General features: G+C 49.5%; 11 protein-coding genes across 11 annotated transcripts; 6 read left to right on the top strand and 5 right to left on the bottom strand.

Annotated features, from left to right (window-relative positions):
* Positions 1 to 227: 227 nt before the first annotated feature.
* Positions 228 to 2439, top strand: C8Q69DRAFT_464735 (putative tubulin-specific chaperone c). Its single transcript, XM_028630446.1, has 4 exons — positions 228 to 811; positions 895 to 1055; positions 1110 to 1838; positions 1935 to 2439. Exons 1-4 carry the CDS (start codon positions 694 to 696, stop codon positions 2139 to 2141), a joined length of 1215 nt encoding a protein of 404 aa, XP_028485946.1. The 5' UTR covers positions 228 to 693; the 3' UTR covers positions 2142 to 2439.
* On the bottom strand, positions 2440 to 5689 carry C8Q69DRAFT_416738 (vesicle coat complex AP-1/AP-2/AP-4, beta subunit). The gene is made up of 7 exons (XM_028628356.1): positions 5327 to 5689; positions 5250 to 5270; positions 5049 to 5180; positions 4349 to 4986; positions 3731 to 4299; positions 3317 to 3678; positions 2440 to 3264 (listed from the first exon to the last, which is right to left on the bottom strand). The coding sequence occupies exons 1-7, from the start codon at positions 5401 to 5403 to the stop codon at positions 2805 to 2807; spliced, it is 2259 nt and encodes a 752-aa protein (XP_028485945.1). The 5' UTR covers positions 5404 to 5689; the 3' UTR covers positions 2440 to 2804.
* Positions 5690 to 6177: 488 nt separating this feature from the next.
* C8Q69DRAFT_239053 (putative transcriptional regulator) lies at positions 6178 to 7759 on the bottom strand. Its single transcript, XM_028626474.1, has 2 exons — positions 7279 to 7759; positions 6178 to 7189 (listed from the first exon to the last, which is right to left on the bottom strand). The coding sequence occupies exons 1-2, from the start codon at positions 7531 to 7533 to the stop codon at positions 6329 to 6331; spliced, it is 1116 nt and encodes a 371-aa protein (XP_028485944.1). The 5' UTR covers positions 7534 to 7759; the 3' UTR covers positions 6178 to 6328.
* Position 7760: 1 nt separating this feature from the next.
* On the top strand, positions 7761 to 9030 carry C8Q69DRAFT_238999 (FAD-linked sulfhydryl oxidase ALR). The gene is made up of 2 exons (XM_028626473.1): positions 7761 to 8269; positions 8345 to 9030. Exons 1-2 carry the CDS (start codon positions 8118 to 8120, stop codon positions 8847 to 8849), a joined length of 657 nt encoding a protein of 218 aa, XP_028485943.1. The 5' UTR covers positions 7761 to 8117; the 3' UTR covers positions 8850 to 9030.
* On the bottom strand, positions 9029 to 13449 carry C8Q69DRAFT_464729 (putative coatomer subunit alpha). The gene is made up of 8 exons (XM_028630445.1): positions 13257 to 13449; positions 13146 to 13195; positions 12771 to 13090; positions 12383 to 12718; positions 11366 to 12332; positions 10718 to 11313; positions 9580 to 10670; positions 9029 to 9525 (listed from the first exon to the last, which is right to left on the bottom strand). Exons 1-8 carry the CDS (start codon positions 13284 to 13286, stop codon positions 9274 to 9276), a joined length of 3642 nt encoding a protein of 1213 aa, XP_028485942.1. The 5' UTR covers positions 13287 to 13449; the 3' UTR covers positions 9029 to 9273.
* Positions 13450 to 13933: 484 nt separating this feature from the next.
* C8Q69DRAFT_238981 (hypothetical protein) lies at positions 13934 to 14886 on the top strand. The gene is made up of 2 exons (XM_028626471.1): positions 13934 to 14008; positions 14065 to 14886. Exon 2 carries the CDS (start codon positions 14069 to 14071, stop codon positions 14690 to 14692), a length of 624 nt encoding a protein of 207 aa, XP_028485941.1. The 5' UTR covers positions 13934 to 14008; positions 14065 to 14068; the 3' UTR covers positions 14693 to 14886.
* Positions 14887 to 15079: 193 nt separating this feature from the next.
* C8Q69DRAFT_506498 (BTB domain transcription factor) lies at positions 15080 to 16608 on the top strand (the record flags this gene model as incomplete). The annotated part of the gene is made up of 3 exons (XM_028632808.1): positions 15080 to 16203; positions 16263 to 16480; positions 16532 to 16608. 3 exons carry the CDS (start codon positions 15080 to 15082, stop codon positions 16606 to 16608), a joined length of 1419 nt encoding a protein of 472 aa, XP_028485940.1.
* Positions 16587 to 18587, bottom strand: C8Q69DRAFT_238983 (putative mitochondrial chaperone bcs1). Its single transcript, XM_028626472.1, has one exon. It carries the CDS (start codon positions 18519 to 18521, stop codon positions 16857 to 16859), a length of 1665 nt encoding a protein of 554 aa, XP_028485939.1. The 5' UTR covers positions 18522 to 18587; the 3' UTR covers positions 16587 to 16856.
* A 506-nt stretch (positions 18588 to 19093) lies between these two features.
* Positions 19094 to 20461, bottom strand: C8Q69DRAFT_486288 (RNA ligase/cyclic nucleotide phosphodiesterase; the record flags this gene model as incomplete). The annotated part of the gene is made up of 2 exons (XM_028631891.1): positions 19094 to 20104; positions 20342 to 20461. 2 exons carry the CDS (start codon positions 20459 to 20461, stop codon positions 19094 to 19096), a joined length of 1131 nt encoding a protein of 376 aa, XP_028485938.1.
* Positions 20462 to 20778: 317 nt separating this feature from the next.
* On the top strand, positions 20779 to 23081 carry C8Q69DRAFT_238926 (putative monocarboxylate transporter). Its single transcript, XM_028626470.1, has 5 exons — positions 20779 to 20798; positions 20853 to 20894; positions 20954 to 21209; positions 21272 to 21472; positions 21522 to 23081. Coding segments are annotated over exons 3-5 (1410 nt in total). The 5' UTR covers positions 20779 to 20798; positions 20853 to 20894; positions 20954 to 21208; the 3' UTR covers positions 22730 to 23081.
* Positions 23082 to 24139: 1058 nt separating this feature from the next.
* Positions 24140 to 25473, top strand: C8Q69DRAFT_464709 (hypothetical protein). Its single transcript, XM_028630444.1, has 3 exons — positions 24140 to 24601; positions 24665 to 24899; positions 25021 to 25473. The coding sequence occupies exons 1-3, from the start codon at positions 24270 to 24272 to the stop codon at positions 25249 to 25251; spliced, it is 798 nt and encodes a 265-aa protein (XP_028485936.1). The 5' UTR covers positions 24140 to 24269; the 3' UTR covers positions 25252 to 25473.
* The last annotated feature ends 173 nt before the right edge of the window (positions 25474 to 25646 follow it).

Here is a 25646-nt window from a genome sequence, read left to right as displayed (position 1 = left end):
CAGGGTCAAGATTTAACGATGCTACCTAGATGTTCCAGCCCAGATTGATTCATCGTGGGTTGAGTGTAACTTAGCTGTGCAGCATGAGCGATGACCACGTGATGGCTCCGTCGGACCAAGTTTCTCCGAATTGCCGGGTCAACGTCACTGGCAAGCAATCACGTGCCCGATAAACAAGAAAGAAGACCAGCCGATATATCAGCTGATTCTCTTGTGCTACGGAAGCTCTGGAGGCGTTCATAGCAGAAATATCCAGGCATTTTCCCTGATTGCCATTGGAATTCTGTTAAAGTAACCACGTCGCGTTGATGTACAGCATACCTAGTTAACTTAAAGTATTGCAACTGTACCGCTATCCATCAAGTAACTCCGCGATCTCCCCACCAAGCCCCTCTTCGCACGTTCTTACGTCGAGATAATCTTCCGACGAACTGGCGAGGTCTACTAGTATCAGTACATTGTATCTGATAATCAATCCAAGGAAAATGCCGTTACTCTGATCAGGATTTGCGTCAGATCTACTTTTGCAGTGCGGACCGCTCATCCCAGCATCTCTTCTGTTTGGATAGACGTCATCAATACCTACCCTCTTTCGCATATCGTCAAAGCTTCCTACCCTTTTCCCCTCCAGGTGGACGAACGTTCTTCTGCAGGCCACCTTCTACCTATCGCTGCTCACGAATTTCACCCAATATGTCCCAAGAGATACCGGAACAGCGCCGGCCTTCACAGGCTGAGAATCAAACACTTTCCAAGTCAGACATTTCTCTGAAGGAACGCTTCTTCCGCTATTTTCAACATGAGATTATAGGTACTCAATCCCATACTGCGGAGGACTCGTTCTATCTATGTGGATTAGGTGCAGAACTGACCAGGCTTCTTCTCAATCATTAGCTCTCCAAGAACAGATGGACCGTCTCGCGGATACGTCCCTTGTGGCCGGGGAACGTTCCGATGCGGCCGATCACTGTCTGGCAGGCATTGCGCGATTGTCAAATGAGGTCAAGGATGCGTCCAGTTACATACCCACGTACGATCAGCGGATATATGCAGAAGTGGGTGTAATGCTTCGAAGTCGATGGGGATGAATGCATTGACAGAATAACCAGGCCATCAAAGCACTGCGTGACAAACTCACGGAAACGAAAGCCTCTGTCGCACCACGACAAAAGTTCTCGTTCAAAACGAAGAAGAACCCTTCTGCTGTTTCTTTAGTTGATGCTGCGCAAATTGCTGCCCAAGGTCGCCGTCATATTCCTGGTTACAGCTCTCCTGGACGGTCATCACCGGACTCGTCGGCGACCACGACCCCTAATTATCCATCCACACCTTTGTACGAGCCTGCGCAGCAGCAGATGAGACCTGAAATAGTACCAGTTTCATCTCCTGTCTTTGAGGGAGGGGACAAGGAAGGAATCACCAATATCGATCCCAAATGTTCCTCAATACGAAGGCCAACTTTCTCGGCTGCCTCTTCAGTCACTGTTGACAATCACTATGGTCTCCATATCATGCTTCCAGCGTCGGCCTCAAGTGCAACAGTTCCCGCATCTATTACATCCTTGCGACATTGTGTTGTAGATATGTCAATCCCAACCGCCAATGGGAAGCCATACGCCAGCTTAACGGTGAAGGATGTCCAGGAAAGCCTCTTGATCTGCGGCCAGGTCAACGGTCCAGCACACATCACGGGAGTCCAACACAGTGTTATCCTCGTTTCCTGCCACCAGTTCCGCATGCATGAATGCAAAGACGTCGACGTCTATCTCAGCTGCAGCAGTAATCCGATCATCGAGGATTGCAAAAATATCCGGTTTGCAAGGATACCAAAGGTATATGTGAGTATTGTTAATTGCTGTGCATAACATAAATCCCACCTACCAATCACACCTTGCGTACTTGAAGCTCGAAATTAACAACTGTCCACTCTCTAGGCCTTGGACCAGAACCAGCCCGAAGCTACCGACAATTGGAACGAAGTCGAGGATTTTAAATGGATAAAACTAGAGCCCAGTCCGAACTGGAGCCTTCTGGACCCCAACGACGCCGTACCTGAGGAAGTGTGGGCGGAGATGGTCCCCGGCGGACCATGCTGGTCTCTCGAAGACATTTTGCGAGCCACAAAAGTACTAAACGAGTAATACGGAGAAAACGACGTCCTTCTTTTTTTTTTTCTCTCTCTTAGCATAACATTCAAGGACATAATTTCATCTTCACTCTCTTCTAATTTAAGTCATAATTCCTGGACTTCAAAATGAGCTCCTAGGAACTGGTCAGGTGGATTTTGGATATTAGGAAAACGCAGAATATGGCTTGTGGCGCTGCGCGTGTGGTTTTATAGTATGGGATTAGTATCTCATCTCCTGCATACGTAGGAATGCTTTCCTTCCATAACATGTATTTATGTACTGAAGCAACAATACGAATATGTCGAGTTTATAATATCGATTGTATCATTATATCCTGCATTCTACTGTTTTTTTTTTAAAAAAAAAGGGAAAAAAGAAAACCATCTAATAATTTAGCTCTCTTCTTCCAATTAACAACACACACTCAAAAAGGACTTGAACTCAAAGATGTTTATATCAATATGCACAGGATCGACTTTGATGTCTGAAATAAGAGTTAATGATTTAACTGGAGCAGCTAAGGTTGAAGAAAGTTGACGCCCGCAACTTTCTTCGTGCTCTGCTCTTGCTCTGCATATCTCTCCCTCTCCCTCTCCCGCTCTCTCCAGCTGACGACTTCTACAACCTCGCGTGCCAAATTTATTATCTTTCCCTCAGGTGGTTTGAATAACAGGCTTAGAATAGGGACATGATATCCTCGTTGGTCTTCTTGGGCTGGGTACCCGATGTGGGAGGCGGGGATGTCGGGTTTGAGGTTCCTGAGAGGTCCAAGCCTGCGAATCCGTTCATCAGGTCCATGCTCGCACCGCCGTTGGCGCCGCCAAAGCCGGTGTTCGCGGCGGGTGCAGTATCTCCACCGCTGCCAAATACGCCCAGCAGGTCGTCGAGGTTGTTGCTTGACGAAGGTGCACCGATGGCAGGCGACTCGACGCGCACAGGCGTGCCAGCAAGACCTTCCAGACCGGACATGCCGGCCGTGGGCTCTTTCTGTGCAGAAGCCGGTGCGGTGCCGTCGAAGTCGATATCCAACAGGTTCTCGACATTGTTCTGTGCCTGGGGGGCAGCCGTACCACTGACGGCAGCGGCAGCGGCAGCTGCTGCCAGAGGGTTCTCGCGGGCGTTCTGGAGTTGTTCCCTATGGCAAGGTTAGCAAGCGATAACCAGAAGGTCAAAGAAAGAAAACATACTCGATGGCAGCCCGCATAACGGCGTCGGCACCAAACCGACCTTGGCCAATGAACTGCTCTGGGGGCTTGTGATAGACGGATGCAAGAGTCGAAAGTTCATTAAGCAGCTGATCGAGCAAAGTAGGAGGTAGAGACTGGATTGTAGTGACGATTGGAGGCTTCTCGGAAAGGACAACGTTCTTTGCGGCATTGGGATCGCTGGTGTTAGAAAGTAGACGCCAGTAGACATAGGCTCGATCACGAATGTCCGGGTTGTCGTTCTCCGCAGTAGCGGCCTGGAGCACCTTCTGGACCAGACCCTGCGCCTTGTCAGGCCGCTTCAGGAAGAGCTTCACAACTGCAGTTAGGATCTGTAGCTGCGTCTGTTTGAAAATTAGCATGTACTGTGCTCTATAGGGAGCGGGGTGGACATACCTGAGTGAACTCTTCGTTGAAACCGTCCACGAATCCTGCTAGGATATCGCCGGCATTGCTAATCTTCTCCGCATATTCTCCAACGATCCAAATGAGAGAGCCCCGGGCATTGGGCTCATCCAGCTCATCGATGCACTTGCATAGAGTAGGAATAATGCCCTCGTAACCGGGGTATTTTCGGAAGATATCTTTGATAACGACAATAGCTTCCTGTACCACGTAGTTCACCTTGGTATTAATGAGGTCCAGCAGTGTGTTCACACATTTTTCGGCGGCAGTCTCGATCTTGATCGCGGTTTGGCCGATAGCTTTGACTGCCCGACGGACAAAGTCCATATCCACTTCCAGCGCATATTCCTTCAATTCTGCCAGCAGCTGATCCACATTCTTCTCGTTGGCTATCCGGACCATGATTTCGAGCTTCTGGAATTTGACATAGGGAGGGTCATTATATTTGCAGAAAAAGACGCGCAGTTCCTTGTTCAGGATATCGGGCTGCTTCTGAAGGAGTAGATCGATGTTTCTCAACGCAACATACTGGACTTCCGGAGCGGAAGAGACAAGGGTGACTGGTAATTATCAGCATTGGCGGTTACGTATCAGACGGAACGGGCGTACCTAGTGGAGGGGCCATCTTCTTAAAGTATGACTTGGCTAGCTCGGAATTGATGTTCTTCATATGCATGAAGACTACCTTGACAGCTGCCAGGACAACACTTGCGTTCACATGTTGAAACTGGGGAGCTACTCGCTCGCAGATGTGTTCGGACTCCTTCACATCCGCCGTTCTATAGTCGGCAAGCGACGTCAGTATCGTAACTCTTCCCCATTCCGTACATTCGTTCAGAGCCATCAGCATCTTCCGTAACGTATTCGGAGTGATCTGCAGCGCCTTGGTTTCTGGAGCAGTGTCATTGATCTCAGCAAGAGCAGTCACCGAGTTGGCCACGACCATCGGGTTGGGGTCTCCGATCATTTCTTGCAACATCTCCAAGAAACCATTTTCAAGACACATAGCAGGGTTGAGGTCGAACAGTTTAGCGACGCAGATCGCGGCCGTCTTTCGGACGTACGGTGACTCGTCACGTAACGTCTTCCTCAGCGGTTCTTCCATGTAATCCACCATCTTATCTACCCGGATACAGCCCATCGTTCGTATAGCAAGCGCTCGAATGAGAGGATTTGGGTCTTCCGAATCTTGTACGAAAGTGTTCACAGCGAGAATGCAAAGATCAGGGTGGGATTTGGCGTAATTCCTGCCAGCTGTCAACTCGGGAGCCTCAGAAGGGGGTTGTCGAGCCTTGTGTAGATGACGCACATCAAATACAGATACACGAGCTTTTTCTGATCGAGATCGTTCGTCGCAATGTTCTTTAGAACGTCAGGGAACAAGGCAGACACATCCTTGCCCAGAGTCATGGCCATGATGGTCTTCTGGATGGCCTCTTTCCTACACCAGAGGTCAGCACTTCCCGCTCTGTATGACGCCGCACATGGATCGCATAACAATTATCCGTACCGTTCGTATGCATACTGGGATCTGTGGCATCTGTCAGCATTGTTCCGTACAGCGTTCGAGTTGTGTAGTTCCCATACACTAGGCCAGATCTCAGTTCGAACGTCTCTCCCTTTCTGGGCACCGTAAAGGCGCCCCTTATCCGACTGATTGCCATGTCTGCGATGCGCGAGCTTCAGCAGCGACCAGGTCGCGCCTCCGCAAGTGTAATGGCACGTCGACGTTGAGCTGAAACTGTCTGCTGCGAAAGACCGCGGGGTGAGTCGGTCGGTGTCGAGTGCGGCGAAGCGTCAGGGGAACGTGGCGCGACTGGAAGTAAGCAGACAGATCGAATTTACTATCTCATTATCCGCCGGCGCGGATTCTCTGCCGGGAGGAATCAAGAGAGAGAGGTGTGTAGTAGCGGTGGGGATGTTTCAGAGTCGAAGGTCGAGCCTCTGTTGTTCTGATATGGATTGATTGATGCTGGCCGATCCACAAAAGGCGGCTTGGGGTCCCTCGTCCTCCCGAGCTTAACGGTCAACTAGCGACACCGCTGGCTGTCTCGATCGCAGTATTTCCCCTGACAGGCACAGTGAGACGTATTCTCCGTATCTTGGGGAATAAGTGGCCTATGTGAGCCAATATCCCATTGGAAATGGTGAGTCTCATGGATGGACCAGGGAAAGACCACTATCTGACCTCTTCTAGGCCAATCTTCCCAATTTGCGGCGACTGTTTGTTGAAGCCCGATCTGAAGCTGAAGAGAACGAGTACTCCAGAAATGCGGTAGGTCATTCATGTCAGAGCACAGAAACTGGTGCTGACTTGGTGGGATAGTTCTACAATCTGGTGCTCTTCATATCCTCGGTCGCGGTCTTCAGTCTAGTGGCCCAGCGTATGAGTGGAGGGAAGTCCTATAAATGAGATGATAATAATGAGCCCGTGGAGATGATACGTCGAAGTCCCATGCTACGTGGAAAAGAAAACCATTTACGACCATTCTTTTACTCGTTATAATTAATCTCATGAGAAGCTAGTGATACAATGCGGGTATTCGAGAATGGACACCCCGAGGAATATATAGAGCAGTGATGGGTCGATCAGTCTGTTTCTTCGCCGTCGTCGCTGAGGAACGCCAGGACTGTTCGTCCTCGCGCTGCTCGTCTTTTAGGTTGGCCATCATCGCTCTCTTCGCCTGCGCTCCCTGTACCCCAACGCCTAGCTCCCTCTTGCACCGTTTCGAGATCAGCCTTGAGCTCCCTCTCTTCACGGATTTGCTTGGCCTTCTCCAGAGAGTAGCGACCCTCCATGCCTGCCTCTTTCAGCATGTCCTTCAGATGCTTGATCTTGGCTTTGGGTGTGTCGTAGGGAGCCAGCTCCCGGAACCACATCTTTCGGATTCCGCACTTGAGCAGCCATCCTTGCAGACGCTTAATCTCTGCCTGGTCTGGGTCCAGATCTGCATCCTTCTTCTTGGGAGCAGCTGGTTTCCTGCCTTTCTTCCCCGTCGATTCAGCCTTTGCGCTCTTCTGGCGCATCTTCTTTGGCGGTGGTTCTTCATCCAGGACGACGGACATCTCGCTGTCGGATGCTTCCTTGTCTGCACCAGGCTCTAAAGACTCGTTGGTTTGCGCCTTGGGCGCCGTATCAGACTCGTCTGACATATCATCCTTGGTAACGGCGTCTGATTGTTTTTTATTTGTTGCTTTCTTGACGACTTTCTTTCCGGGTTGCTTCACTGGTTCTCCATCTTCGTCGCTAGATCCAGCAGAAGGCTCCTCTGATTCTGCAGGTGTGCTAGTCTTGCGACGCTTCCTGGGTTTGAAAGCATCTTCTGACTTCCCACGTTTCGCGTCTCTCGCCTTCTTGGTCGGTGCTTGCGCCTTTGCAGGTGGAATCGGTGACGCCTCTTCTTCGTCGTCTTCCTCCCTCTTCTCTTCCTGGTTACTCTCCTGTAGTTCCTGTAGTGGACAAGAAATAGCCGGTCAACGATACGATCAAGAAACCAAATATAGCAACCGCAGCGCAAGAATCCCAGAGAGGCACATACTACTTCATTCTTAATAATCTCATCACTCTTAGACTTCCAGCGCGCATCACCCTTGAAGAAACCCTCGTCCAGTCCGAGCGCCTTCTCCGTCGCAAGTCGCACTCTCTTTACTGTCAATTCGTCTAAATTCCCCGTCTTGTATATATTCGCAACTGTGTCCCGTAGACCTTTCTCCAGCTTCTCATCCGACAGGACTTCTGGCGTGGACTTGTCGGACTCGGACTCTGAATCGGACATGGTGTACTTGGGCGGCATCCCGGCGCCGTGATCTCAATGGCGTCGCGAAGTGTTGCAAGTTCGTCCGATAAAGAGACGCCCCACGCGTCAATAATCGCGCAGTGACGTGATCCAGGAGAAAAGATATCTCGGAATAGCAATGATTAATAGCAATAAGTGAATAGACCCGTGTTGTGAACACTTCCCAACGTTGTCCTGTCCTGTCGCGTTTCCTTCGTCTTCGGCTTCTCCGCTTTCCACGTTACTTACTAGGAATGGGCAAGGCGGCCTGAGCTTTGCGGCGCCAGGGCCAACTTGGGCGGAATCCGGGGACTAATAATTTATCACCGAATTCAACCAGTTATTTAACAACTTCGGGATTTTCCTGACAAAGCTTCTTCCTTCGGCGACATTTCCATGACTTAATGAACTAACTGGTTAACTACTGCGCATCGCCTTAGTAATTTGGCCGCTCCGGTTTTGTGCCGTGTATCCATTCGACCTGTACAGTTTCTCTCTTACGTTCTTTTGTTTCAAATCTATCTACTTAGCCTGTCTGAGGGATCCTTTCGTTATTGAACTACTTACCCCGATCATCACTACCCCACGACAGAACACAGATCATGGCGGAGATTCTGGAAGAACAGATGGAAGCTCTGCGCCAGCAGCAGAAGCGCAACCAAGCTCCAGCTGGTCCTTCGTCTGGAAAGCAACAGGATGGAAACCAAAACCAGGACCTGCCCAAGGGCGTTGTCCTGGATAAAGATGGAAAGCCGTACGTTTACGCTAATTCTCATCGCTCATAGCATTCGAAAAGATAAACTGTGCCTAACACTATAATATCTTATAGATGCCGTCTCTGCACCTCCGCCGCATCCTGGAAAGCCATGGCAAAGAAAGCCGCCGCATCCTCCTCTACCGCTACCGCTGCTGCTGCCGCTACCGCTACTACATCCACGACATCAACCACACCGTCTACATCTACTTCCACTCCCTCAGCAACTCAGAACGAATGTCCTCCTGATGTCGAAGCGCTAGGCCGATCCACGTGGACTCTCCTCCACTCCCTCACAGCCGCGTACCCTAGCACAGCGTCGCCCGAACAGCAGACGGAAATGAAGTCTTTCCTAGGTCTCTTCTCGCGCCTGTACCCGTGCTGGGTGTGTGCGGACGACTTCCGGACGTGGATGGCCGATCCCCGGAATGCACCGCGGTTGTCGGGACGAGGGGAGTTTGGAAATTGGATGTGCGAGGCGCATAATGCTGTGAATCGCAAATTGGGCAAGCCGGAGTTCGATTGTCGGTTCTGGGAGGAGAGGTGGAGGACGGGTTGGAAGGATGGACGTTGCGACTGAGAAGTTGGCCCGCGGGGGGGGTATTATGAACACGTTTGTAAGATATGGGTCTCATGGTTCATGGTCGTATACGGACATTGGCGTCATTGCATTGCATGGGCGGCTGCACATCTCTCTACTCTAGAAACAGCGCGTTTACTCTATGAATATGTACTACTATAGATGATCAATGCATTTTTTCTCCAGTTAGAGTATAGTATAGGGTGCTACATAACAGAACAGTGAAGAAAGTAAGAAGGCCGCTTATTATTATCAAACTGGTTTAACAAAAGCTACGTCTACGAGGGAAACCACCTGTAGCCATAGCGCCACTCAACAATTGCCCCTGCTGCGAAGCAGGGTCAAGGATTCAAGAAGAAAGCATGAAATCCTTTTCATCTCGAAAAGATACAAGAGACAGGAGCCGTCAAGACATTCATCATCTTCAGATCTGGTTGAAGAACAACCGCAGGCCACTTGCCGGTGCCCCGATTTCCGTGACGTCCGAAATCCGGCACACGGTGCCCTTGTACTGTTCGTGATACTTGGCACCCGTGAACGGGTCTGAGACGCTGGGAGATCCGGTGTAGATAGGCGTATACGAGGCAGCGCAGATATCGAATTCAGCGAACTGGTCGAATTCGATCTCGATCTTATCCTGGGGGTTGCGCTCGCACTGAGCCTTGATCTTCTTGGCCTAAGTTGGGGTTAGTACTAAAGCACTCAGTCAAGTTACGTAGATAATTCTTACCTGGTCGAGAAGCTTAGCAGAGCCACCGTTAGCGATCATGCGGTTGGCGAAGCTGAGTGCAGAAGAGTAATTCTTGTTGGCAAAAGCCAACTTCATCGCTGCCATCAAAGCAAGTTGGCGGTGAGCGACCTCGAGCTTGGGGATGGTGAAGTATGCCGAGAGTTCCAGGCTTCTCTTCAGATTCTCGGGCGTATCCGTTCCTATCGAACGGCGGTAAAGTTCGATAGACATAGCAAGAACGTACTCTCGGGCAGTGGTAATAATCTTCTTCGCCTGCTCAACCTCGCTCTCAGAGGTGACAGCGTTGAGAAGCAGAGTGTGCAGAATGCGCTTGAAGATCTTCACACCGTCCTCAAGTCTGTTGGTGCGCATCGCCGCGTATCCTTCTTGTAGGTCGACATTTGCAATTGTCTCCAAATCCCGAGGAATGACAGGCAAGAGCTTGCGGGGGTCGGTCTCATCAACGGTCCTTCGCACGTAGTTAACCAGAGGCGGCAATCCTGCTGTCGCAGGGAGGTATGTCTTAGAAGCCTTGTAGATCTCCAGGAACCGCTCCTTCAGTGGCGCAAAGTGAACTGCGCCCACTTGGCGATTGAGGAGCTGCATAGCCGTGTCGAATGAGCCAGCAGCGACATGGTCCGCCGCCAGAGGAGAATTGCGGGCCCACAGGTCAGCCTCAGAGCTGCCCGCTCCCGCTTCGGCGCTGTCAACGTTGACAAAGTCACCTTCGTCTTCGACGATGATTTCCTCTCCCATATCCCAACCGGCGACGTCTTCTTCCTCTTCTTCCAGTGTGTCACGGCCGAGATCGCCAGCCTCCTCTTCCTCTTTCTCCAATCCGTAGCCATTTGCGGCAGCTTCTTCGTCAATAGCACCCACCTCACCCAGCAGTGCTTTCTCGAAGGAAGAGTGACCAGCAGCTTTGACGGGCCAGTTGGACTTGTAGGTGGGGACAACGGGCCTGGCAGGACGCGAAGGAACTCCCACTTTCGGGAGAGTAACATCGTCTGCGGTTAAGCCACAGCTCTCGAGGATAGCCTCTGCCTCCTCAGTCAGACCGTGAGATTTGGCCGTCAAGTAGGCAAGGGGGTCTAGAAAGGTTAGTTTTGTTGGTGACTAGGGTAAAGAAAAAACCTACATAGATCGACTTCTTTGAACATCTGTATCCTGTCCTCGACATCACCGCGGTAGACGGAGTTTTGGAACCGTGACGTGAAATCACCTCTGTGCTCGGCGATCTTAGCCATTCTTGCGAGCTTGTCGTGGTCACCAGAAGCTAGATAGAGAAAAGACAGCTTATCAAACTGTCTCTGCTTTTGGTACGTCATTTCCACGGTCTGGTGGTTACCGTGCGCCAGTGCCTCCGCTCCAAGGCGGCTCCAGAGCTTGGGTCGGTCCAGTTCCTTTGCCATTTCGATGGCGACCTCGAGATTACCGCACTCAAGGGCAAGCTCGAACCGAGTCTGAGGATCCTGGACGAACTGCAGAGCGATCTCCGGGTAGCCTTTCTTCTGCAGGTACGAGATGATGCTCTGTCCGACGAGACTGGAAGTCTTGATGATCTGGAGCATCTCGTCATAATTTCGCTTGATCAAGGCAAGTTTGAAACGGTACTCGGTAGGATCAATCTCCAGGATTCTGGGCTTGGCTGTGCGGTCCAGGCAGTAGACGTTGCGGCCCTTGACCCGGACAAGGTAGACAGTCTGGTCGAGAGTACGGACAATTCCATTGTCTCTGTGCAGATATTAGTATGTACAATAATGCAACAGTGGATCGGAGGGCTTACCCGTTAAGAAGAGAGTATTTGACATGGTTAAGAGTGGAGTAGAGGAGTACGCCAGCGTCATCCCAGGTAGCACTCTTTATCCGAATAGTCTCGTGGAGAGTGCTCACTTGCTCGAGGGTCTTGGTCACAATTGTCACATTGTGCTTGCTCAGAAGAGCCGCATACAGACCGTCATTCGACCAGACAACATATTTCACTCCGCTCACTGCCAGCTCGGCCAACTGCTTCTTCTGTTGAATGTCGAAAAGAACAACGGTCGTAGGGGTGAGGAACAGTAGGCACCCGGTACCACCGAAGTAGATGTCCGTTGTTCCGGCAGGTGGCTTAATTGTCTTCGTGGTGGAGTTACTCAGGTCCTTGATATCCACCTGCTGGTTGGAGACGTTGAAGACCGCAAATCGGTTACGCGCGACGAACACAGCGGAAGTACCCTGGCCGCGCTTCAAGTCAGTGGGCTCTACAGCTCCAGTAGCGTCCCGTGGCAGGTTAATAAGCTCGTATGTGCCTCCGTCAGTAGGAGAAGTGACCAAGATGGCCCGCTCTGCCGGGTTGTAGGAAAGCGTTCGCGGGGGTACCCAAGGAGCGCCCAACTTTCGCAGCGACAACATGGACGGTGACTCGATGTTCTTCGCGAAATCGTAAGATTTGACATGCTTCTCCTTCGTAATGTAGAACACCTGATTCTGGTAGACAGCGGATGCTGGGCGTTCTCTCTCGAGCTTGAAAACCATCACACCAGTGTCATGGCCCGCAGCGAAGAGATTGATCTCTGGGTGAGCAGCAATCACCCAGAACCTATCAAGATCCCGCTTGAAGGATTGCACGGACGTTCGCTTGTTGAGGTCCCATACTCTGATTGTTTTATCCTCGCCGACGGACAATATGAGATCTTGGTGGGGGTGGAAAAGACATGCGGAAACGTTCTGGAAGTGGCCACGGCACGTATCCACTTCCCATGCTTTCGTGTCTGTTGCATGTTAGAGAAAATTCCCCGTGTATTGGGCCGTTGGTACTCACCACTCATGCGCCACAACTTGATCAGACGGTCGTCTCCGGCGGAAACGATCAATGGGAGGCTAGGGTGGAAGGAAACCCAGTTGACCCCCCGATCATGACCCTCGAGAACAAATTTCACCACCGCATCTGTGTTTCCAAACATATCGGCCTGGCTGGAATTGGCGCGGGCCATTTGGTCTTCGAAGGAGATAGAAGTTGGCGCAGAGTGCTTCTTTCGGAGCCCGGTAATATCCCAGACGCGGACAGACTGATCCAGGGAGGCAGAAACAATCAGATCGTCTTTGGGGTGGAACTGTGCACACATCACATAGTGATTGTGACCGGTCATGGTGCAGACTGGGTCGAGTTGTCAGCGGCCGTCTTCCAGGGCGAGCGCAACACCACTTACTCAACGACCTGTTCTGCCAATTCCATATTCTGATCGTCTGGTCATCGGAGGCTGACAAGATCCACGGAAGCTCATGGTGGAAGAATACCGTCCGAACGTAGTCCAAGTGGCCATTGAGCGTGAACAGGCACCTCCGCGTCTGGTAGCTCCAGACCTTGATCTTGTAATCATCACCACCGGATACGAACAACGGTTGCGTCTTGTGGAAGTCTATTCCTCTCACGGGTCCATCGTGTTCTTCGAAGCGATCAATGAGTGTTCCCATGCGATAATCCCAGAGCTGGATCGTTGAGGAGTGGAGGGATACGAGAATCCATGGCCTGTTCCCAAGTTAGTACCGAAACGACGATGCATTGCGCTTCGAGAACTTCTAACCGTTTCGGGTGGAAGGCGATTCCCTTTGCTCTGGATGACTTCGACTCAAACTATAAGATCATAACCGTCAGTATGGAACTGGCGTGGCGGATAAGGGGAGCGCGGACGTGCCTTGGTGAGCATGTTCGGAGAGGACTGCATGTTGAAGGAGGGTTGGCCGGAGCCGCACCATAAAGTAGCACGCTCCGCACACCGGTCAATAGAATACAGCTAATGCGTCCACCGCATCAACTCCAAACAAAAGTTCAGAAGGAGCGCGGATGAGGTTGGAGCGTTGCGGCCAGCTTGTCTATGGACATGCCAGCTTTAGCGGTACGTGGACTTATTGTGGTTTATGTCGCGGAGCCACTAAGCGAGTGGAGCTGGCCAATGGCGCCCTCCGCACCGCCGCAAATGAGCCACCAGGGGGGATTCCATGTCCCGCGAACATCATCTCGGTTTATTTCGATGGGATCAGAGTATGATCTAGACGGCCAGAGGGGCAGCTGGTTGTTTCTCTTACATGCTATATGTCTGCGGATTTCATGTCCATTTCTTCTCTTTTCCGGTCACCTTATTCCAGGAACTTCAGTCACTACCTTTACGTCTCCCGCTGCATGTTTTCAATTATTTCTGCGTCCCTCTGCTCCTAAAATATTACATAAAAAGCTTCCTAACTCCAGACTAATTCTACATAGCTTCCATATCTCTATCTGGACTCTCCTATAAGGAGGGTTTTGGAGCCACGGTCATGCTTACATCACGTTGACTACGGGAAGTCCCATAACATCTCCACCAGCTAGGTAGCCGGTATTCAATTCACGCTCTGGATGGCTGGAAAAAACTGTAAGCAAGGAAGCGGGGACTCACTGGGAATTGCTCCGGTATGAAAAAAGAGCCTCTTGAACAACAGTCAATGCCGGATGTTCATGGTTCCCAGCATTATGACCAAAATTCACCAAGAACCAGAATCTCCAGTGTCCGGCGGGTGGAACAGTCACTCTGCAAATGGTAGTCCTTCTCACGATAATTTCGACTTAGAGGAAGTCACCTCGCAAGATCCGGGATATGATGGGGATGTTGAGGTGGTAAAACCATATGCCATTGAAGAACCAGACGATCCCATTACGCCGGAGACCGCATTGTCGGAGACACCCAAACTACGAAGCTTTGCAGCGCATACACAAGACGACCTTGTCGATTCTCTGCGCAATCTTGACTGCAACTCAGACAGTGCAGATAGCCGCCCGCGGAAATCTACAAAGAGAGGCAGAAAAAGGAAGCCCGGACCTTCAGAGGCGTATACATATTACCCTTACCAAACAGAATCGCCCTCTGCATTTACAGAGACACACGACAGCAAAGCTGATGGGGGTATTCTCACCCCCAAGCGATTGCGGAGGAGGAGTAGACGGTTCAAGGAAGACATAAACATAGCACCAATTGCTAGCAGTTCGCCTATCAGCAGCGACAGCCGACCTTCTACGCCGTTAACATTTTCCACGACAGCAAATGGAACGGAATCGAAAAGAGACGCGGAGTCGGACGACAAAATGGACGTGGATTGATTACTACTTCCTACGGGATGCAAAAGCATTAACGGTTCCAGTCATACAGGTCTGCTTCTCGGCAAACTTCCGATCAAATGACAATCATCTATCCTCATGTCGATGCTGGATAGGTGTCCTGTTGACTGTTGTCGCAATCCCGTATCCACGTGATGCTCCTCGTAATCTTATCACGTGGTAAGAATCGAGCGGATTCCTGAGGAAAGAGGCATGACGTCAGGCACCTTTCATTCGGCCATCGACTTCCCCAACCTCATTGTGTTCTCTTGCATCAGCACCTCTCATACAGGGGCTCTATCGTATCATAGGAGCTCTTTACTTACTCAACGGACTTTATCGTCTCTATTATTTACCCAATTGTGACATTCATTTAAGGGCACTGTCACAATGGCCGCAAGAACATCAACTCGCCAAGCTGCACAGAGGGCCAATCAGGCAATTACCGGGGGTTCCGACTCGAAAGCGGGCGCGAAGCGTAGGGGATCCGCTGCGAAGGGCCCTGCAGCCAAACGAGGGAAGAAGAATGAAGAGACTAAGAAGACAAATGACATGAAGAAGGCGGAAGGTGCCAGACAAGCCGAGGAAGACGCCAAGCAGAGAGAGGAGACAGAGAAAGCGGAGGCTGCTAAGCAGGAGGAAGAGGGTCGTGGAGAAGAACCGAAGAAGGGTGAAGAAGAGAAGCCCGAGACCGCTGAAGGGGAGAAACCAGAAGCACCTGAAGAGGCGAAGCCCAAGGAAGAGCCACGAGAGAAGGATGAAGGAAACGGAGTTTCGCAGGCGCCAAATGGTAAGATCACTGTGAATACCATCATAGAGATGTCTTCGTTGCTTCTGTCCTTTATCGGCACAGCTAACACCTCGAAAGGCCATGAAGCAAAGGAAACTACTCCTGAGCACAAGCCTCCCGAGAAGGAGCCTGAAACGGCTAACGGTGCCTCCACTGGTCTCAAAGAATCTAAGGAGAGGGAGAATATCGTTCCATCAAATATCTTGGAAAAGGGAATCATTTACTTCTTCTTCAGACCTCGCGTGAATGTTGAGGAACCGCACAGTATCAATGAGGTTGCGAGGAGCTTTTGCGTCTTGCGTCCCACTCCGCTTGGAGCGACTCTGGACAAGGGTCGTGTCGAAGCCCAGAACTGCCGCTTGTTGATGCTACCCAAGAAGAAGTTTCCCACTTCTGGTAGGGAGAGGGATATGGGCTTCGTCGAAAAGGCGGGGATGTCCATGAAGGACCTCCACGAACAGTTCATCGCAGGAGGTAGCTATGAAACATCAACCAGGGGCGAACGCACCAAACCGGAGGCCAAGCCTTATGCAGAGGGAGTCTACGCCATAACTTCCACAAAGCGTGCTTCTCATCTTGCTTATATTCTAACGGTTCCTTCGGAAGCCGGGGACATCCAACAGGATTTCGGTCTCCATAAGCGTGGCAGTTGGATCCTCCAGTCGAAGAATCCGAAGTACCCTGGTCCAGCACAGCTACCTAAAAACCCCGAATATCCTGAACAGTGAGTACCTGCAGAATTCCCCTAGAGACTTGACCGCTGCTAACGGGGTGTGAGCACAGCGTCCAGGAGAAATTTGGTGATTATCGCTGGATTCCTCTGGAGCCAGAACTGATCGATTATCCGAATGCACAGTTCTTGATGATTGGAGAAGGTCAAGATGAGCTTGGAAAGGCCGCAACCGCCGAGCCTGGTGGGAAGCAGCCTCACGAAGAACAGCCCGGGGAGGAAGTTGAGAAACTGGAGGAAGAAAACGAAGAACGAATTGAGGCTCTTGGAGGTAAGTCGTCTATTAGAATGGTCTATTGGTACTTGCTGATCGTGTGTGCAGGTGATCATGCTGTTTACGAGGACCTGGGTCTTGAGGCAGAGAAATACCCTCAAGTTCCGACGACCTGGAACGCATAGAAATTCATTTTTGATGTCTCAGGTGATATGAAAAGTATCCTTATTGTACAGTATATCTCGTTTGGCTTCATAAAAATTAAAATTAACTGAAACATATTCTAAGACTTCGGATTACCTAGCCGACTTCTGCTATGCAGAGGACGGCTTGAAACAATGGGTTGTAATTCATTTATTCGTCGAAAATGCTGTGCGATGTCTTTTTTTCAAACCGTCATCTTGATATTGTCGAGCACCGTGCATACAGTCAACTAATCCAATCGCCTTTCTTCGTCTTCCCTTTCTAGCCTCTTCCAGGTCTCATCTGCCCAGTCCGCGGCTTGCTCACACGCTTCTCGTGGCTGTCGCTTATATTGCAGCAAAAAGCCCTGCGCGGCAGCCAAACTGAGCTTCTTCTCTGGCAGCGCCTCCGCAAACTGGGCCGCCATGGACTCGAGGTCTTTCTTTTCAGACTCCAAGACCTGACTTGGCACAGATTTGTCGTCACGTTGTATAACCTGGCCAGTCATCTCTGAGCTAGTGGTATCCGTGTACATGCTAAGGAACAACTCGCGCAGCTCTTCTCGACCTGGTAGTTCGAAAGAGATGTGCATGTCTACCCTTCCGGGTCGGACGAGGGCCCGATCAAGCGATTCAGCTGAGTTTGTGGTCATGATTAAGATGCGACCTTCTTGAGAAGAGACGCCGTCAATAGCATTCAGAAGACCAGACAGTGAGACAGCCACTCCTGGAGCTGGGGCTTGGTTGTGCTGAGTCGACATGGGCAGTCCTGCTGCTGCGTCAAGAGCGTCTTCGTATGCGGATCTCGATTTTCCATGTCTAGAATTCCGAGCTCTCAAATTGGCACCGCGGTTTGTGTCTTGGTTCGTGAACCCGGGGCGTATCAATCCAGCAGCGTCGACGTCTTCGAGGAGGACGATGCATCGTGACGGCACCTCGGACATGAGTCTCATGAGTTGCGATTCGTTCAGGTTCGGGTCCAGGAGGCTGAGTACGTAGATGTCCAGGCCAAAAACTCCAGCTAGCGCAGAGGTCAAACTAGTCTTTCCTGTGCCTGGTTCCCCGGAGAATAGATAGCCACGGCGACATGGAATACCATGATTGGCGTACCAGCGTCGGGTATGCGGGTGGAGATACTCATTGATATCCTCGAGGAGGGCCTGTTTCTTCTCCTTAGCGAAGATAACAGTGGAGATATCACGGGAGGGACGAGCACTGAACTTCTGCCAACGTACGATGTCTCGAACATTAGATATCGCGCGATAGACTATGGTAGTAGTCATGGATTTCTCCAGATCATGCAACTGCGCTGCCTCCAGTAGAGACTGCAACGGAGCCGTAGAACTTCCGAAACATTGCAGCTTGATATTTCCGCGTTCTTGGTAGTTGGGCATCTGCACCACTGGCGTCTTTGTGTTAACTTCATGACTGAATAAGAACCATTTTCCGCGATGGCAGAATATGCGCGTGCCCTGGAAGGGTTCGAGCCTTATAGGCGTCCGACCAGCAATAGCACGGTAACTAATCAGAGCATCCGAGTCCTTTTCAAACTTCTGCTCGACTATGGTCCGAACAGCCTCTTCTTCATCCTCCCAGGTAGATTTGGGCGTACTAATAGCCTTGACGGAGCGGAACTGGCGATTCTGAAACTGGTGATCGGTCATCCATCGCATAATATGCTGATATAGTAGGTCTTCCTCATTCACGCGCACAGTCGAGAGGCATACTTTCTGCGCAGATCTGTACAGGAAATTCCCGACATAGTGGAGGAAAGTAAATAGGCCAACAAGTATGATCCCGATGTTTACGAGGATCATGGGATCAAATCCTACAACATCATGCATGAATTCCAAGAGAGGAGTGTATGTCGTTTTGAGCATACGGGTTGCATCTCGAGGCAGTCCGGGGAAAGACATCTTGTGGGCTTCGAAGTAACTATGGATGTACTCCACTGTATCTTGTCACTTCACTTCTAGTTCTGCCAGAACTCAAAAGCCTCAGTTCCCTTCTAGTCTGAGCAAGTGAAAAATTCTCAGCAAAGAAATCGAAATTATTATTATATATCTACGAGGTCCTCGCATCTTTGCCACTGATCCGATAGAGGGTCTTCCAGGTACATACATCGGACTTGATTTCCCAGTTGAGCGCAGTCTGCTCTGCGCAGCCCGAGGTTGGGGCGGCGGTGTGGCGAATAAAATGTCGCTTTGTGGCAGGCAACAACGATCAGGATCACAAATTAATCTTTGGATATTCCTGAATATTAACATTATATACATCATAAGAGCAATTCAAATTGTTGCTTGCGAAAGGTAATTGAGAAGGTGATGAAATACATATATTTGAACGGATGAGATTAGATTGTAAAGTTAGATTCGTTCAACCCATCATTATTACCTGTTCGCACCAATTAAATTTGATACTTGGAATGATTAAGTGATAGTTTCCCTTTGCATTTTGCCAAATATTAGAACCGTTCTGGCATCTGAGGCTACGCCAGTGGCACCGCCTGTCCGACCATCTCGGCTCTCTCAGTTTCTCGTCCAAATTTGACGTAGCCCAACTGAAGCTCGAGTCCCCTTTGCTGACCGACTACCCATTCCAGTTGTTCCTTAAAAACCGGATCTTCTGACTGTTTCCCTAGCTCCTCATTGATGCCGTGGATTAAATCGACCCACTGCTCTGCTTTCTGCACTCTTCGCTGATTCTGATTTCCACTAGGAGACAAGGGCGACTGCTCGGTAGGAGGCGATATTGGGACAGGAGGACTGGTAGCATGCTTTTCACCTCCATCGAAGAAGTGCGAGGATACGAATCGTGCGATCGTAATATGAGCACTTGGGGCGGTATAGGACGTATCTATCTCGATACCACTCGATAATGCGAGCTCCTGCATTGAAGCACGGAGATGATGGTATGTGAAAGGGTTGTTCTTAGTTATATCCTGCCCGCTATTATCCATTCCTTCCTGTGGAGAGTAGTCAGGAACAAACGTCACTGCCACTCCCGCACGATCCATCATCAGCTGTGGTTTTATCAACCTGGCCACTGATCTTCCCTGAGACTCTTTGTATTTGGTGAAAGGAACGTCCGCCATCGTATGAAGAAGGGACTCTCCGACGACATTGTATACGGCCCGTAGATGGGCAATAGGATGTCGATGTGAGAGTTCCATGACGGATAGATGCATATGCGGGAGAGGCACGAGATACAGGTCTCGACCTGCTAAGGAGGAGAGCCCACTCTGAATGGATTCCATTAACTCAAGTATGAAATGTGGAGGACGGGCCCAGAAAACGAGACAGTTGGCAGGAGATAAGGGAAATGGTTCGTGGGCTTTCGAGCCGGCCATCTGACGAGAGACATGTTGGATGAGGGCCACATCCGGCGTGATCAGGGTTGGAATGTCCTCAGATATGGATCTAGCCAAGGATCGGAATTCTCCGATAGATCGCGACAGGATGGCATGGCGGTGAGATTCGTATGCTTCCTGCACTTTCTTCTGCGGGGAAGTCAGTTACCGTAGCTTGATCATTTCAACCCCAAAGAACATTGGACGAAGCCCAGCGAAAGCGACCTGCTTCTCCCATCTGCGATATTGTCTAGCACATTAGGGAAGCCGTTGCTTCAATCAAATGGGACTTCGGTATTCATGAAAGATATCTAACGGAGTACAAATATTGATCAAGCAGTAAGGTCCTATAATAGCATCAAAGGAGATATTAAATGGAAAACTGACGGGGTCATTTTGGCATTCAGGATCGTCCAGTAGTTCTTGATACCAATTTCGTCGCGAAGGTGGACCAGGTGGTATAGCAGGAAACGAGAATAGAGTTCTTTGCTGCTGTGTTTCGGTCATTGTCTAGCAAGGACAAACACTAGATTGTTGCTGTTCTTCCGGAAGGTCAATTCTAGCGAAGATATACGATGTGACTATCCAAGTGACCGAACAGATAGTATGATACATACAAGAAGGTAGTATGGCGCAGACTATACTATATGAGCTAGGGGGGACACTTATATAGCTCCGTTCAGATCATGCCATGCTTCAAGTCTTTGTCAGCGCTGCGTTCAAAACCGGCGAACGGTAACTACTACAAGCGATACTCGAACAACCAGTCCTTGTTTTGGACTAACTATTACATTCTATGTCGCATAGATCACGATGAGAGCTACTCCCTGTCATTATGTATATAGTTGTTATTTTGACTTTTGGCTGCGACCTTGAGTGCATACTGAGGGAATTCTAGGGAATGAAGCCCGGAAGATAAAACTGCTTCCTTGCCCACTAAGTAAGTATCCCTAATATCCACCACATAAAAGTCACCTAATGTAAAACTAACTCCCAGAGAAACACCTGCCTAGCTAGGGAGTCACTTGCGGATTTCTCCCACGACTTCCCCTCAACGAGCTCCACCCATAGGGACAATAGCCTGAGCTTGCTGGAGAATATAAGTCCCAGCCTGCTTCGGCCTGCTAAAGACTTAGTTATATATTCCAGACAGTCAATCTCACCGAGTCGAGATTCCATTTCTGCCGAAGAAGCGGCCACACCATTTAAGTAGCGATTCTTGAGCACCCACGGGGCCCCGCACGAGACCAGTTAAGTACTGTGCCCGTCTTGTTTCGCACTCTCTAAACTTACTTTCCTGCTCACTCCAGGAAATAGTGACAAGTCTAGTCGCAATGAGAGAGACTGAGGAATTCGCTCTTCCAGTGTCGCGGATGTCGGCTAGTGGTGAGCGAGATGCTTTCGACGTCGAACAAAGTGTCGCCGATGCGGGGCAGATTGATTCGAGGCAGATAGAATCGAAAAGGACAAAGCTGTGCGTACTCATAGGCTCTGGCATACTCCAGCTCCCAATATGGGGTACGTTTAACCACACATCTTGATTGTAACGTTACTTATGTATGTCCAGGCTTTGCTATGAGCTACGGTGTATTCCAGGAATATTACTTCGACAACTGGACGTTGGAAGGAGACCGCAACATCACTGGCGTCATTGGCACGACCGCTAATGGTGTTATGTACCTATCTATGCCCCTGCTATTCGCGCTATTCACCAGACGATGGGCTCATCGGCGCCAGCTTGCTGCTCTTTGTGGCACTGTGATCGCATGCGCCAGTTTCTTTCTGTCCTCTTACAGCACTACCATCTGGCACTTGCTCGCGACCCAGGGCATCGCATCTGCGCTGGGGTGTACCCTCATCTATAGCCCAACTACGCTGTCTCTCGGAGAGTGGTATACTACCAGCAACCGTGCTTTGGCATACGGAATTGTCCTGTCTTGCAAGAACATCGTCGGCACCAGCTGCCCATTTATGCTTCGAGCTTTTATTGATGCCTATGGCTATCAGACTGCTCTGAAAGCCTGGACAGCGATCGTTGGTGGAACGAGTATCCTTGCTATCTTCTTGATACCAACCCACCCTTCGAAACTCTCGATCCATGCAACTCGAGCGCGCAAAATTCCGTGGCAATTCCTAAGATGCCGATCTATCTACTTCTACAGCATCGCCATTATCTTCCAAAGCTCTGGTTATGGTATTCCGCAGACGTATTTGAGCACCTACGCCCGAGTCGCCCTCTTGTTGTCTCAGACGTCAGGCACCCTGATGCTGGCTCTCTTCAATGCGCCCGGCATTATTGCTTCTTCCTTCTTTGGATGGCTGAGCGACAATAAGCGAATCCCTCTTTCAGCCCAGTCCGTATCCGCTATTCCACCTATCTGCTCCGCCGTTGTCACCTTCCTTCTATGGGGCTTGACTACGCAGGGCGATATCGCCCTTCTCATAGTCTTCTCCATGACATTTGGTTTCTTCTCCGGCGGCTATAGCGCTACCTGGGGAGGGATGCTCAAACAGATGGAGCGCGAGTCTGCCGAGAGAAACGAGGCTATTGATCCTGGTATGATATACGGTCTGCTTAATGGTGTCAGAGGAATCGGATATGCAAGCGGAGGGATTGCAGGTGTGAAACTACTAAACGCTGGAACTCTATCGGCCAGCCAGCGTTTTGGTTATGGGACCTCTTACGGGCCTCTTATTGTATTTACAGGGCTTTCCTCGCTTCTTGGGGGCTGGGTCATTCTATGGAGGTGGAATCCGAAGAGATTCTTGCCATGAGTATCGCAAGCGTACCTAAGGTGCTCTTGCAATGCCGTTGCATTTCATATCTCGCTTGGTCGAACCGCCTCCGTCTATAAAACTCTTAAGGGCTGCCTAGAACATGAGTACCTATGTACATGACTCGGTAAACGGCCCAGAGAAAGACATGGAAGCATCTCATGTAGGATTGAAATATAATTCTGCCCCAGTGTAAATCAAGCACATACGACCATAGGGTGTGGAAAACAGGGCTTCCCGTCCGCTCAGCCGTACTTAAGCCACACGCCGGCAGGTTAGTAGTTGGGTGGGTGACCACCAGCGAATCCCTGCTGTTGTATGTTTTTGATTTTTTTTATATATGTTTTTGTGTTTGAATTTTGAGATTGGATGTATATTACTTACTATGCCGACGGTCCATTGTCGGCCAAATGTTTTGGTGAAGAGGACCGAATAATGCTCATGGTCGGGAGAGTTCGACACGATGAAACTGGAATCAAGAATAAACAGTACAAACAGTATCGGATCATCGAAGCGCTCACAGATCCGTTCGTTTGGTGCTGTGTTGCTCTCAGCATTGTCGCAAACTTTGGTCATTAGTGGCCTCTGCGTCTTCTCCAATCTAATGATAACACACTAGAATCCATCTACAGGTTGGGAAGGATCCTAGACAACTGGCGAAATGTCATTGCTTTTCCTTGAGTTGCTTTCTACGGTGGCACATTATGTACATAAATCCATGGACTATCATATGGATGGTCAGTTCTGCGCGGGCTACACCGAAGTTCCAGCAATCGTGTTTGATCATGATCGTAGGGTTCCAAGCTCAAATACGATATATGTACTGGCTAATGGGATCTAGGTTATTGGCTATTCCTGTAATGGCTGGAACAATCGTTATCCTGATAGTGACCCCTATTTCTTCGAATGCAGCTGGGACGCTGATTGCCTTCTACTGCACTCAATCGTTTAACGCAGAAGACAATATGATAACGCATTGCTGGTCAGAACAAGAAAAGGCATCACGATGACTCGCAATGACGTTGATATTGGTTGGATGGTCAGTGGGTAATTTGATCGTGCCAAAAATCTTCCAGGGGAAAGATGCGCCCCGATATCTTGATGAACAGTCAACTTGGAAACGTTGTAGTGTACTGAAGAATTTATCAAAGTGATCTCAGATCCTGTTTATTCATTAGAGTAAAGCAGAAGAGTACATACGCATTATTCTCCTTCGACCCATGGTAACTTTGGGACTAGCACATATTCGCGTCCTCAGTCACTGGACCTTGTTGAAAATGTCATCGTTTCCGCGTCGATCACAACTTTCTCCTCTGCCTCAAAAACAAAATTTCAGAGACACCTTGAAATGGATTACAAGTCTCTCACCAGAAAGCTGTCGAATATCAATCTGTCACTTCGCAGGAAGCCAAAAAAAGAAAGACCTTCAGTTCTTGCTAGGACGGATGATCGCGAAACAGTACGCAAAAGAGTTCTCGAGAGCCTCACTAGCCTATACAAAACGCTTGAAGAAGATGATGATGGCTATGGCTACTTCCTGATGGAAAATCTGATCGAGTTCCCTATTGAATGCGCAGACTTCATGCTCGAAGAAATTGATGATCTCTCAAAGCATTCAACAACATGCTTTTTCCAGCCATGCTCCTCTCTGTTATTTGAAGAATACCCCATTAGCCCGGATTTCACTGAAGTTATGGAAACAATACAAGCCCACGAGAATGCTTGGCTATCTTCGGAGAGATTGACGGATGATCTATTTAACGGCGCAGGGTTTCTCAGCACCTGGTTGACATCAAATTTCAGTTACAGTTGGCGAGCAAAGGGCCAAGGAAAGGCTAGCCTCCAGTTTGCTGTTACAAAGTGGAATCCAACGTAAGATAACCAACCTCTGGGGTGTTATACGTTAATAGCTAAGGTGTCTTGTTTTATATTTAGTGGATTCGGAGATCTGATCGATGAAGAATTCGAGTATACTACTTTTTACCCGAGTAGGCGGGAACCACGGCACGCATGGTATGACCGAGAGGGAGCTCCACACGTGATGTTCACCATTGCACATCGCTTTGAAGGCAAAGACGAATGCTTGCTGCGCGGAGAATTGCTCGCAATTATCGCAGTAATGATCACGAGGCGTCGATGTGATGACTTTGCCGAACACAGTATCATCCCGGTATGTAACTTGATATCCTTCGTCTCTCTATTCTTCCATAGAGAATCTTGAGACATTTTATTCCTTTCCCTATAGCTGCGCCCCATTTTCTGCAATGCTAATAGTTGGTTCTCCTATCCAGGTGATGATATTTTCTTTCATGGGGAGGAAGGGCAGGATTCTGCAGGCTCATACAAGTGACAGAATGCTGATCATACGGAAGAGCAAGCTCTACGATTTCTCGACATTGCAGGAATTTAGGGAAAACACGAGCCTTTTCTTACGCTACATGACAAGTCAGGTGGTTGGCGATACCCAGCAAACAGCTACAGGGCCAGTAATCACAGAAAGCCAGCTCCAGGCAGACAAATGATGAAGTTTCCAATTCCTATAGAAATCACAGAACGGTTAACAAAGTTTTTACCATATCTAGAATTGGAGGCTATTTCAGGTGTGCCTTGGATGGAGAACAAACGAGTAAAAAACACAGTAGTGAAGAGACAAGCAAAAACAATAACGTTCAAAAGGTCACTAATGTTACAGGCAGACGTGTACCGAATTGAGTTTTCATATGTTTCTTAGATTCTAATATGGTATAAATAAGAATGCATTACTATAATTATAATTCTTATGTATGTTGAACTAGGACACATATTATGAAGCTTATATTCTAATACATAAGGAAACGACTAACTACCTAGTATGTGTGTACAAAGTATCAGCAGAAGGTATCTTGCTTATTGCAAGATTGCTGCTAGGATTAATCTT

The sequence above is a fragment of the Paecilomyces variotii genome (genome assembly GCF_004022145.1).
Source record: "Paecilomyces variotii strain CBS 101075 chromosome Unknown C8Q69scaffold_4, whole genome shotgun sequence".
In the NCBI taxonomy this organism is placed as follows: domain Eukaryota; kingdom Fungi; phylum Ascomycota; class Eurotiomycetes; order Eurotiales; family Thermoascaceae; genus Paecilomyces; species Paecilomyces variotii.
The sequence above is the reverse complement of the archived record's forward strand: the minus strand, read 5'-3'. Positions and strand labels throughout refer to the sequence as shown.